Source organism: Syzygium oleosum, unplaced genomic scaffold (genome assembly GCF_021117445.2).
Source record: "Syzygium oleosum isolate NSW1041296 unplaced genomic scaffold, Sole_v2.1 Sole_v2.19, whole genome shotgun sequence".
In the NCBI taxonomy this organism is placed as follows: Eukaryota; Viridiplantae; Streptophyta; class Magnoliopsida; order Myrtales; family Myrtaceae; genus Syzygium; species Syzygium oleosum.
This window is the reverse complement of record NW_026607503.1, coordinates 949,343-961,944: the sequence shown is the minus strand read 5'-3', so window position 1 is coordinate 961,944 and position 12,602 is coordinate 949,343. Positions and strand designations below refer to the sequence as shown.

Below are 12,602 nucleotides of genomic sequence, written 5' to 3'. Positions count from 1 at the left end.
GGTAAACTGATATAAAACCGACGGGCTCCAGAGAAGCATTACTTATTTCCAGCCTTTCAGTTTGTGCAGCCCTGTTTATAAAGCTATTGACCTTAATTTCTCCTCTTCAGAGTAGCTTCATCCCTGGCAGAAGAGAGGTGTCGATAAGGTCATCACCATGCAAGAAATGGTTCACTATATGAATAGCAAAGGTGGTAAGGCGGGTACGATGGTTGTAAATATTGATCTGTCCAAGGCTTATGATAAGTTGGAATTGGATTTACCTTGTCCAGATTCTTGGATAAAACTCATTATGCTCTGTATTTCTTCTACCACGACCTGTGCATGGAATACTCTAGATAGTTTTGAGCCTTCATGGGGGATTCGACAAGGTGGCTTCATTTCTCTGTACATCTTCATCCTGTGCATGGAATACCTGAGCCGAAAAAATCCTGGATGCGTGTGAGGATAAGGCGTGGATCTCCATTGGAGTCAATCAGGGAAGCCCTTTGTTCTCCCATTTGTCTTTCGCGGACGACCTTATGTTGTTTGCCTGCGCCAACCGGAAAAACTGCAGCACCATTGTCAAGGCTTAGTCTGTCAAGGAAGCTATTCCCGATTGTGATATGGAATGTGTTAGTCTTCCTCCCGATGTCCTCGACAGAATTGAAAAAAATGAGAGAGACTTCATCAGGGGGGTCTCCTGATATTAAGAGAAAAATTCTTCTTCCAGATTGGAAGTCTCATCACTCGTTCAAAAAGCAAAGTGGGCTAAAAAACTCTCTGTGAAATACCTCCGTAGAAGATCTATCACATCCTCCGGTAGAACTAGAGTTTCTCGCAATTGGAGAGCTCTTAAAGATGGCTACTCAACTTTCATTCAAGGTCAGACCTATTGCTGATAATAGTAAGGATATTAGATTTTGGCATGATGATTGGACTGGTTTAGGCCATCTTAGATCCCTTTTGTTGGTCCTCTTAATAAGGGTGACGAAAATAACTCTCTGGTTGTTGGGTCAACCCTGGTGTCCGGTGCTCGGGACTTTTTCGATCTCCCGCACTTTCCTGATGATATCAACCAAAAAATTCGAGCAATCCTGTCACTCGCAGGAGTAGCAAGGAAGATTCTCTTGCCTGGAAGTCCACTGAGGATGGGCAGTTCAAGACTGCGGATGCCTAGCCATTGACCAATTTTCCTCTGCTCCAAGTTAAGATTGGAGTTGGATCTGGAAAAATCATACCATTCCTAGGATCCAAACTTTCCTTTGGCTGATCAATCATAATAAGCTCCCTACAAAGTCGCTTTTTGTTTAACAGGGGTATTACGCAAAATGAGAATTGCAGACATTTGTGGTTTTCCTAAAGAGGATTCCTCCATGTTCTTCGTGACTGTCTGCCACTCAGGATGTCTGGAAAAGTGTCAGTATTCCTAATTCATGTATGAAGAGCTTCATGGAGCCTCTTCACACATGGATCAAGTTTAATTGGAGTACGAAGAAGATCTCCAGCATCGTCGAACTTCATCTCCCCTGGAACTTTTTGCAAACAAATTAAATACAGATGGCTCGGCTTTGGAAAACCTGGGTAAGACGGGTGCAGGAGGCATTTTGCCTACTCATGAGTGCCATGGGGTCTGTTAATTTTCATGAATTATTGGCTCTACCTCCTCGTCTGTCTTTGCTGAGTTGTCGGCTTTCTGAGACGGATTACAACTTGCTGTGGATCGTGGAATTCGGAGATTGATCGTTGAACTCGACGCCATGGCTGTTCTCCAGGTAATGGATAAGAATTCTTTCAATAATCCTCCTCTAATCGGTATTGTTGATGATTGCAGGTTGTTGGGAACCCGAATCCCGGACTGCTTTCTCCAACATAGCTACCGCGAGGTGAATACTTGCGTGTATGCGCTATCAAGACATGGCCACGACCAAACTGAAGAGGTACTTTAGGGATGTAATTGAGTCGACGAGGTTTAATGTTCGAGCTTCTTCATCAGTTTTTACTGCATTTGGACTCCAGTCAACTCAACTTGAATTGCATGGTAATTACAATCTAAACTCAATTACCAGCTCGAGTTCTGCTCCCGCTTGATAAAAATACAATGAAACTACGAGCATTTTTCTATTCGAACAGATTCGTGAGTTTACTCGTGTCAAATGTTATTGACTTGAGCTCAGGTATTACGTAACTGAGTTGTTCGAACTCAAGAAAAACGAGCAGAGTTCGAGCAATCTACCAACGGCTCGCTCACGGTAACTCGACTCGTTTCACTTCTAGAAATTCCTCCTGAATAATCTTTTTTTCGTTTCCTATGACGATGAAGCTTATCTGGGTAATGAGAAATCAAACTGATGTGATGTGTTCAATCCAGATTTTCTTTGTCTGAAATAAATCGTTGTGAATATCATGGTGATTACAATTTGAGTGAGCAAAAGCAGGAGAGAGAGAATAAGCGGTATTCGTCAAGAAGATGGAAGAATTGTTTAAAAAGTCCTAAACTTATTATGCTTTTGTCAATTTAGTTATAAACTTTTCAATTTTGCCAATTGAATCCTAAACCATTTCACTTCTTGCCAATTGAGTTCATTCGGCAAATTTTGGTCGAAAATCGCTGATGTGGACAATAGCTGGCCTATGTGGATAATTTAAATAATTTTTGAATTTATTTTTATTTTTTTTCTATTTATTTTTTTCCTTCCCTTCTTTCTCCTCGGGCTAACGTGGCTAGAGGCGAGGGTCAGCCGTGACATCCCAAATTTCGTAATAGCATTATATGAATCTCTATTGGAATTGATCAAAGATTTATTAGAAAATTATCGAGATACTTCCGGGACGTCGATAATTAGATACTCGATACATTATGACCCAAGAAAATCATTGGGATGCATTGGACAATTTAAGAGACTTATTATGTGACTATATGTATAAGATTAGGGATCAAATAAGGTACATGATTAATGGACATTAAGCAAGGCCCTAAATGGACATTAGGTGCACTTGAATTGGACAATTGGGACACAAAAATTGTGCCCAAAATGCCCTTGCATGGCCGGCCACATGGAGTCCCTAATTGCTAGTTAATTTAATTGTTTTAAGCCAAATAATGATGACTTGCCACCCCTTTTGCCCAATGGAAATTCAAGCAAGATTAGAAAGAGTGTTAAACACTCAACTTGGGCTTATGATGGGGAAGCTAATCATATTTCTCTCCCTCTCTTCCTCTATCCCGTTCGGCCGACCCTCCTCCTTCACCCTCTCACTTTCTTCTTCTCATTTTCTCTCTAACACAAGTTCATTCTCTCCCTCTCCCTCTCGCCACTCACGCCCTCACTCGCCGCCGTGCCCCCACCGCCGAACCACCTCCGTTTCCAGCTTATTTCTGTCGTTTTAGGCATGGCCATAGCGGCAGAGTTGCCGGTCCTAGATAGCCCAAAGGCAAGGAGATGATGCTTGTTCCTAAGCCTATCCATCTCTCTATGCCCTTGGTTTTGCTTGCTTATTGTTATGGATGATTTTTTTGGTCTTGTATGTTGGTTTTATGATGTTAGATGAGCATGCATGTTGCTGTTCAGGTCTGATTTGAGTGTGCATGTGAGTGTACAAGACCCTATTGGCCTTGCATGTTAGAGTTTAAGCCCTAAATGGTCTTGTATGTGTGTTCTATGGCAAGAACTTGTGGTGCATGTGACATAGATGGGTAAAGGTTGTTGAATAGAGGCGGAAATGGGTGTTGCATGTCTATTCAAGTTGCTGGGTATGAGTTTTGTTGAATCAAATTTGATGGTTTTCCGTTCGGACTCGTTTCTTACACTTTGTTCTGGAAAACCTAGATTCGGGTTCTCTATACCTTCTCGGTTTGTCATTTTTGTGGAGACTTTTTTGGACCAAATTTTAAGAATTTTCCCCTTTCAATGTTGTTCCAAACATTTTTAAGTTTAACATACTTAAATTTCAGAATTTTTGGACTTGATTTGGATAGCACGAAAGCTTGCTTTCAACTCGTGTTAAACTGCCGAGAATCGGTTAGTTCTATGACTTTTACACCTTCTTGATTTTCCACAAGCTTTTCTAGGACGATTTTGAACAAAATTCCTCATAAAATTTCTTGAGGACTTCTTCCTATAAAACATATAAAAATTTGAGAATTTTTTGAGATGATTTGGATACGGTATAGAATTAATTTTGTGAAACAACGGTTCTGTTCCAGTGAACAACTTTTAGTATGTCTTTGAACTAGTAAATGAGGTACTCACAAAAAGATTTGGATTTTGAGTTCTCATGAAAAATGTTTATCCAGGTGTCTTTTACAACATATCTGAAATTTAGAATTTTCGAAGTCCAATTACTAATTATTTTGAAAGGATTCCCGTTACTGTGCAAAACTGTTCCAAATTACCCAATTTCAAAGATGAACCATTTCTCACATGAAAACAGTGGAATCTTGACTTGATGTCTTCTGGATAAATAATGTGCACATTATGAGCTTTCTAACGAGGTATGTTAGACCTTGATTTGATGTCAAATGATGGAGCAAATGAGGTTATTTATGTGATGGCAGAATCTAGAATATTAGTGTGGAAGCTACTGAGAGTAAGAGAATGTGATATTATGTTAGTAACATGTTGTTATGTACTCATGAGTTATCATATTTGCATGTGGTCATGTATTGGTTATGTTTGAAATCTTTGGCAATGTTTATGTCATGCCTACGGTTGATGAACCATGGATGCCTCGGCGGAGGGTTGTTGTTGTCAGGAGGAGAATGCCTTGGTTTTGAGAATCAAGATGCCTCGGAGTGTGGGATGATTAACCGTGAATGCCCCGACGGAGGGTTGTTGTTGTCGGGAGGAGAATGCCTTGGTTTTAAGAATCAAGATGCCCCGGAGTGTGGGATGCCTATGGTCAGCGTGCCATGGAAGTCCGACTTGCACGTCGGAAGTGACCCGCACGGGCATATGTGATATGGGGGTGGATCCAATGACATGTACATGAATGCAATATGATGTGTGTGACATATGTGATACATGATTAGTCATGGCCACGGGCTGGTTTCGGCCCGGAACCGGCCCGGTCAAACCCGGGCCCGGCCCGTTGACCGGGCCCGCGGTTCGGAATCGGAACCAGCCCGTGGCCTACGGGCCCGGTTCCGGTTCAAGAAATTTTGGAACCGGCGGTTCCGGGCCCGGTTCCAAAAAAAAAAAAAAACCCTGCAGTAGTGATTGTCGTGACCTCCCCGAACTGGCCCAGCCGCCTAAGGTGTTTGGCTAATGGATTACTAAGTTAAACCTAACTCGAGCTCTCACAAGCTCATACCAATTCGCGACTTAAGTTGAAGTTATTAACATGAAAATCAATTTCACCTAGGAGTCGCCACTAGCCATGATCAAGGGTTGGCTAGAAACCCTGATCGAGACGCGGAAGTGTCGTCTCGATACATGCGAAAACCAGAGATTCCAAAATTCGGAGACTTGATTACACTAGCAATTTAACTAGTGCCCTTTCGGTACCTAAACTTGAATGTTCGCAAACTAACGTACATGGCAGCCTATCGAAAAAGCTAATATTCCACTTAACCGTTCTAAAAATAGAAAATAACAATCAATGTATTTAAAGTGCACAACCAAAATAAACAATCAGCAACCTATCATCGTCTCTAGAAAGGAAAAGGCAATCAAAAGCCCCAAGGTAAAGCCCTAATGGCTTGTCCAATTTTTGAGAATTTTTTAAAGAATTTTCTCAATTTTTACGAATTTTAAACTAAGCCCAGAATGAAATTAAAACTAATATCTAGTGAAATCAAGCCCAAAAAGTGATTTTTGAACATTTCCTAATTTTCTGAATTTTAAAAAAAAAATTTTAGATTTTTTTAGATTCTTGGGTTTTTTAAACATTTTCGAATTTTTTTGGAATTTTTAATATTTTTTGAATTTTCAAATATTTTTTTTAATGCTTTTATTAATAAAATAAGGATTCGGACCGGATCCCCTGACCCGATCCGACCCTACCCGGGACCCCATTTTCATTCCTTTTCAATTTTTTTTCTTTTGATTTTTCCCTTTTTCTTTTTCCTTTTTCTTTTGTTTCTTTTCTGTTTTTATTCTCTATTTTTTATTACTTTCTTCATCCCCTGCACGCCTTTTGCCCATGCACGTGAACTTCTTCAAGAACTCTTTCACCGGGAGCTCTTCATACCGTGACTGGGATTTCGCCGAACGCTTCTCAACCCCGACCGCCGGCCGTCGGCTCGGGCCACCAGCGCCGACGACCGATGCTGGCCTTACGCTGTCACCGCCGGCCGACGCTCCGGAGACCACTCCGACGACAACAAAAACACACCCTCCCCCCGCCGACGACCAAAACTCACCTCCCGAACTCATACCACAAACTGGAAAATAAACAAGCATACACATACTAAAACGAGGAGGAATGGGCTGACTAAGGCGGCCTCAAACCGCGGGCTTCGTAGGCGCGAGTGGAACGTCTCCGGCGAAGGTATGCATATGCGAAGCCGACTCGGACGATTCGCGAACGTGAACGTAGGAAAAACGCAAGAGGAAGTGTTGATTCAATGGATACAAGTACTAAACAAACGCAAAAACCGGGATCTAGACACTGGTTTCACATAAAAAAATTCATTCAGACGTTTCATTCGAGCATGTGATGTGCAAATTCGGACATGTGCTCTTGCGTGAGATTTGATGCGGTTTTTGACTCAAATGTGATGTATAAAGATCTAAACGACCATCTTTGCAACAAAAGGACTTTGGTTTGCGTAGAAACGATCCCAAAGAATACAGGGCCAGATTTCGGGGTTCTAGGCTCAAAGAGGCTCATTGAGGCATTTTATCGAGCAAGTGCTGTGCGACTTGAGTAAGGGCTCCAGATCTGAGTTTTATGCAATTTTTCGGTTCATACGGAGTGTATTAGGCTCTAAATCTACCTTGCTAGTCACAAAATAGCCTTGGACTCAAGTGGACTCGTCGAAGAAGTTCGGCATCTTAAACTCAGCCAAAACAGGGTAAAAAAAAAGGGATATTGAGGAGAGGAATTACCAGTCAGAAATGGAACGGAAATCGTAGTCGACGTGAACGGGAACGGCGACGACTGGACGGTTCCGCGGAGGCTCAGACGCTCGTATCGTTGTTTCGAGGAACAAGAAGCTCGTGCCGAAAAGCTTCCGATTTCCGGCTCAACTTCCGGCGTGGATTGATGGGTCGGCACACCGAGAAGAGGGAGGGGATTTGCCGGCACTCCTGAGCTCAGGGGCCGGAGCGCTCCCCTCTCAAAAACCTCTTCCGGCTCCCGGTCACTCCCCTTGTAGCTTCCTCCCTTTGTTTTTCTCTCACGGTTTCACCTCTGTTCTCTCTTTTTTTTTCGCACTCCCCCCTTGGTCTGTCTCTCTGTTCTCTCCCTTTCTTCCTCCCGTCTCTCCTCTTGCTCTGTGCCTTCCCCTCTCTCCCTCTGAACTCTCCCCCTGCATGCCTCTGTGTTCTCTCGCTCTCTTTAAGCTCTCCTCTGCGCGTACAGATTGCAGGTTTTCCTTTTTCGTGTGAATGTCGACGGAGAGCAGAGAGATAGTAAGAAAGGCGCGCCCCTCAGTCCCTGGAAGAGCTCTCCCTCTTGACTCTTCCTTTTTATCTTTTCCTTCCTCCTCCCTTCGTTCTCCTCTGGCTTCTTTTTTTTTTTTTTTTTTTTTCTATTCTCGTTCCTTTTTTGGTTTGTGCATAACCCCTCTTTTTCGTCCTCTTCCCCCTTTTTCTTCTTTTTCGCAAGTGTCAGAGGGAGAGTCACGGGGAAGAGCTCCCCTTTGTCTTCTCTCTCTTTTCTTTTTTTTTTTTATAAATATTTTTTTTCAATTTTTTAATTTTTTTAAATTATTTTAAATAAATAAAAATAAAAAAGAAGTAAAATAAAGAGAAAATATGTTTCACTAAATCTATTAATGCAAATGCGCCTAATGTCTACATGTCATAAAATTTAAAGAAAATATTTTTGGTTTAGGGGTTAAAAAATTAAAACCTAATTTTTATGCGATAAAACCCTAAATGAATAGGCAAATTTTAGGTGTCAACAGTGATAAAGAAGCAGTAGCAGCAGCGGAGGGAATGAAAGAAGGGGAGAAAAGGGAGAAGACCCACAGACAGATCTGCGTCAAAGATCGGTCTGGGAGAAAAGCATAGAAAAATGGAGAGGTGGTAGGTAGTGTGGTGGGAGGAGTGTCTTCTCTCTCTCTCTCTCTTCCCTCGCTGATGATGGAGGGCTGGCTCTTTCTTTATGCCTTCGATGGAGGAGGAGGAGGAAGAAGACGATGGAGGATGATGATGATTTGGAGGGGTGGTGGGTATGGGAGATGCTTTGCTTCGCTGAGTAGAGAGAGAGGGATGGAGGAGTCAAAGGTGAGGGAATTGTATAATGGTGTGTGGTTGGACTGATGTTTGGGGGGAGGAGGCGTACGAAGGAGCGTCGGGTGGATGACAGTGCCCAGTCCAACTTACCGACAGCGACGCTCCGACCTCTCCCCTGCACTTCCTCCGGTCCTCCCTTTTCTCCTCCGCCCGCCCCCCGTCTTCCCAGATCTGACCCTCGCCGCCATCGCCGCCGTCGCCCCCGCCCATGGCCGCAGCCGCCGCCGCCGACGCCCCCTCCTCCTCCCCCCTCGCTACCCTGCGCCTCCTCTCCTTTTCTCCTCCTCCCCCTCGAACCGGAACCGGCCGGAACCGGAATCGGCCCGAAATCGCCGGTTCATACATGGCCACGAACCGGAACCACCGGTTCCTGAACCGTGGCCATGACTATACATGATTGTTTGATGCACATGATTTTCAAAGGAAATACCAATTTTACTTGTTTGTCTAAAATGTACTTCATGTAAGTGTGTCCTAGGAATCGAGAATATGTTAGATAGGTCGGTTTATGAACTTGTTTCATCTCTTGTTGAGCATTAGCTCACTCCTGTTGATATTCATTTTTACAAATTTTTAGACATGCCATCGATCTCTTATCCTGGTAATGACAATAGTGATGATGGTGGTGACGGCGAGTAATGGGGTGGAGTTGTGGATGTTGCTTTATATAGTGGAATTATTTTGGTGACACGGTCGTTACTTTTTGGCTATGACTGTGGGAATAGATGATTGGAGATAGAGGAAACTATGGGTTTCACTTGGATGGCATTAGGGGAGTAGGACACCATTTTGACCTGCCAGATGTAGTCTTTTGCTATCGTGTTTAAAGATGATGTCGTCCAAATCACCATTGTATATGAATCCAAATATTAAATGAAGATGTGGTATTTGCATGTCGTGTGTGTGTCTACTAAATGAGAAATGTTTACTTTGATTGCGTATTGTCTTCCGCTTATGCCATAAGTGAAAAGACTAAAGAACGCCTTAGTACATGACGCTCTGGGACGTCACACCGACACTGGCCTCGAGAGAGCCTCGCTGCCGCTGGCCACTGACGAGGGTGAGGCTCGACCTCACTGGCCCTCCCCTCGGGCCAGCTGCCAAGGCCCGATGACCAGTTGGAGGAGGAAGAAGGGGTAGAGAAAAAAATAAAAATCAAAAAATGAATAAAAAAATAAAAAAATAAAAAAAATATTATTAAAAATTATCCACGTAAATCGGGTGGCATCCACGTAAGCACTTTTTGCATAATTTTCCCCTGTGATGATGGCAGCATTAAGCAGAGATTTCAGCCCATGAAAGCAGTTGATCACGGTCCATGAGGAAGGCCCAGGCTCCCGATCGATCTTGACCCGAGACCAGATGTTTCTCCATTATACCAGAAAATAGAAACAGAAACTTCCATTTGAGAATATCTCAAAAGCTCATGAAAGTACGAGAAACCTCCTCTGCCTACTATAAATAGCCCGCACGTCCTTCCTTCTTCCCCAGCCCAAGAACACGAAGAAAGCATTCGCAACAGAAGCATCTGTGCACCAATCAGTCACCAACATCGTCCGTCGAATTTCTAACAGCAGAAGAAGCAGAGACAATATGTCGCTCATCCCAAGCTGGTTCGGTGGCCGTCGCAGCAACGTCTTCGACCCCTTCTCCCTCGACCTCTGGGACCCTTTCAAGGACTTCCCTCTCTCCTCCTCGCAGCTGTCACCCTCTTTCCCCGAGACTTTCCGGGAGAATTCCGCCTTCGTGAACACGAGGATCGACTGGAAGGAGACCCCAGAAGCCCACGTGTTCCAGGCCGATCTGCCGGGGCTCAAGAAGGAGGAAGTGAAGGTGGAGGTCGAGGACGACCGGGTGCTCCAGATCAGCGGAGAGAGGAAGGTGGAGAAGGAGGACAAGAACGACACGTGGCACAGGGTGGAGCGGAGCAGCGGGAGGTTCATGAGGAGGTTCAGGTTGCCCGAGAACGCGAAGATGGATCAGGTCAAGGCATCGATGGAGAACGGAGTGCTCACCGTCACTGTTCCCAAGGTGGAAGCAGAGAAGAAGCCCGAGGTCAAGGCCATCGACATATCCGGTTGATTTCGTGATGGTTAAACTTCAGATGGCTCCGTGTGTGTGCAGAGAGTTGTGTATGTCGGTTCCTTCCTGTGCTTCATGAGTCGTATTAATATATACTGCTGTAAGCTAAAACTATGGAACTCGCATTAGTTAAAACAGTAATACAATATGTATTTCTAAAGTCTTTGGCAGATGGTGGCTTTTGTGTGTGCTGCGTTTTGTAAGGATTTTGCATCTTCATGCTATGCTCGATGTCATATTTCAAAGCCATCGTCCAGGAAGCTTTTCGATTCGCTCACAAATTGCAATGCATGAATGAGAAGTCTAAGAGAAATCTCTGTTGGTCTCTTAGACAGCATTAGAATTTGAGAAAAAACTCGTACGATTTCAAATCTTCTCAATCAAGATAATGTATACCTGGCTTAGATAGACTATCCACGGGCAGATTTTTTGATGAGCGCTGCTTAGACTGCCCAAGTGCCTCAATCAGAGAGGGACAAAGCCAAGATGCGAAATCTGAGGGCATAACCGCAACAGATTGGTGCCGGTCCCCTGTCCATTTCACACCTTGCTCCTATGCTTCAGCTTGGCAAAATCTTAAATCCAAGGGCTATGCCATCACAATTGCCCACATACGGTACCAGAGTCCACCCCGTTAGCCTAACCCTGATTTCTCCTTCCTATGCATACTGGACGGCTTATCAGAGCAAGAGATCAGATCCACGGACATAAAAGCTCTAGTGCTAAGGCTCAATGTCATCTGTGACTCTGGCTCTAGAGGGTGCTTGACTTGGGGCATGAGACGCTCAGAGCCTTTGATGAGATCGTTTACGTCATCTATGATGTGCTCGTGTACTTCTCCAAAGCGGCCAATTGAAGATACCTTGTATTGTTTTATAGACCTGCAGTGCTGCCAATGCAATAGTTTTCCCTGTTTTTCTCCAGCTAAAGGCCCAAGGCCACATTTCTCTCCCAGGTACATGCTGTTATTCTATATAGATTATCGTCATTTCCTGTTGATTGATAATTGATGTCAATCATCCCCTCAGGTTCAAAGACCTACCAATCTCCAATTTCGGAGGATTAGACCATTTCATGGAGATAATATTCTTGGTGAGCATCAGATCATCTTTAGCCATTATATGCAACACCATTAAGTGCCTCGAGGATCATCGCTGATGCAGCTCCACCAAAAGTACCAAGTTCCACTTTTTTGGATAGGCATTATATTCTGCACTTGCTCCTACCTCTACCGTTACCTTGCTGGATGAGGACAACAGTTGCATTTCTTGGCTTGATAAGCAAACTCATAGTATGCCATCTGTTGAAAAAGAACAAGCGGCAAGTATGGTTCAATAACCTCTAAAGAGAGCAAAGAGTAGAAGAGGACACACACATAAAATTGGTGCTGAAAAACTCGCGTACATTTCATTCAACAGATCACAAGTCTATTAAATAGGCATAATATTGAAAACTACTAAGCAAGAAAATAACAACAGGATAACAATAACAAAGACCCACTAACATATCCCACTAACTAAAACGTGTAGAAACAAACCCTTACAAACTAAGACTCCACTACTACATTATTGAAGACATGTAAAACTGAAATTTGACCACTTCAACACTACTTCACGTGCTGGTGTTGTGTTTATTCAATACCATCTTGGGAAGCACAGCACGTATGAACGAAAATCGTTAATCTGAAATGGCATGGGGTCTGGCAAATAGTGAGCAGCCTTTGTTGTGGGTGATTAGGCCTGGTTCAATCCCAGTGAGTCAATGGATGAGGAACTCAGACAACTTGGGCTTGCATTGTGAAATGGGCACCTCAGAAGAAAGTAGTAGCTCACGACGCAGCAGAAGGGTTTTGAGGTCTGTGTGGATGGAGCTCCACCTTGGAGAGTATATGCAAGGGGTGCCAATGATATGTCAACCATTCGGTGACCTAAAGGTGAACTCGAGGTACCTGACGCATGGATGGAGGGTCGGATTCGAACTGGAGGGTGTGAAAGAGAGGAACCTTGGAAAGATCTGAGAAAAAAGGCAAAGAGATAAGGCAGAGGATCTTGGACTTGGAGCGCTGGGCCACTTTTAGTATTGCCGAAGCTGTATCTTCTCGCCAGTTCTTGATCTATCTAGTCGAGTTGCTCGCAT

General features: G+C 43.8%; 1 protein-coding gene and 1 pseudogene across 1 annotated transcript; both read left to right on the top strand.

The window, feature by feature from the left end:
* The first annotated feature begins 9,860 nt into the window (after positions 1 to 9,860).
* On the top strand, positions 9,861 to 10,626 carry LOC115670190 (18.2 kDa class I heat shock protein-like). Its single transcript, XM_030591398.2, has one exon. The coding sequence runs from the start codon at positions 9,978 to 9,980 to the stop codon at positions 10,464 to 10,466; it is 489 nt and encodes a 162-aa protein (XP_030447258.1). The 5' UTR covers positions 9,861 to 9,977; the 3' UTR covers positions 10,467 to 10,626.
* LOC115670358 (UDP-glycosyltransferase 76E1-like) lies at positions 10,474 to 11,804 on the top strand (annotated as a pseudogene).
* The last annotated feature ends 798 nt before the right edge of the window (positions 11,805 to 12,602 follow it).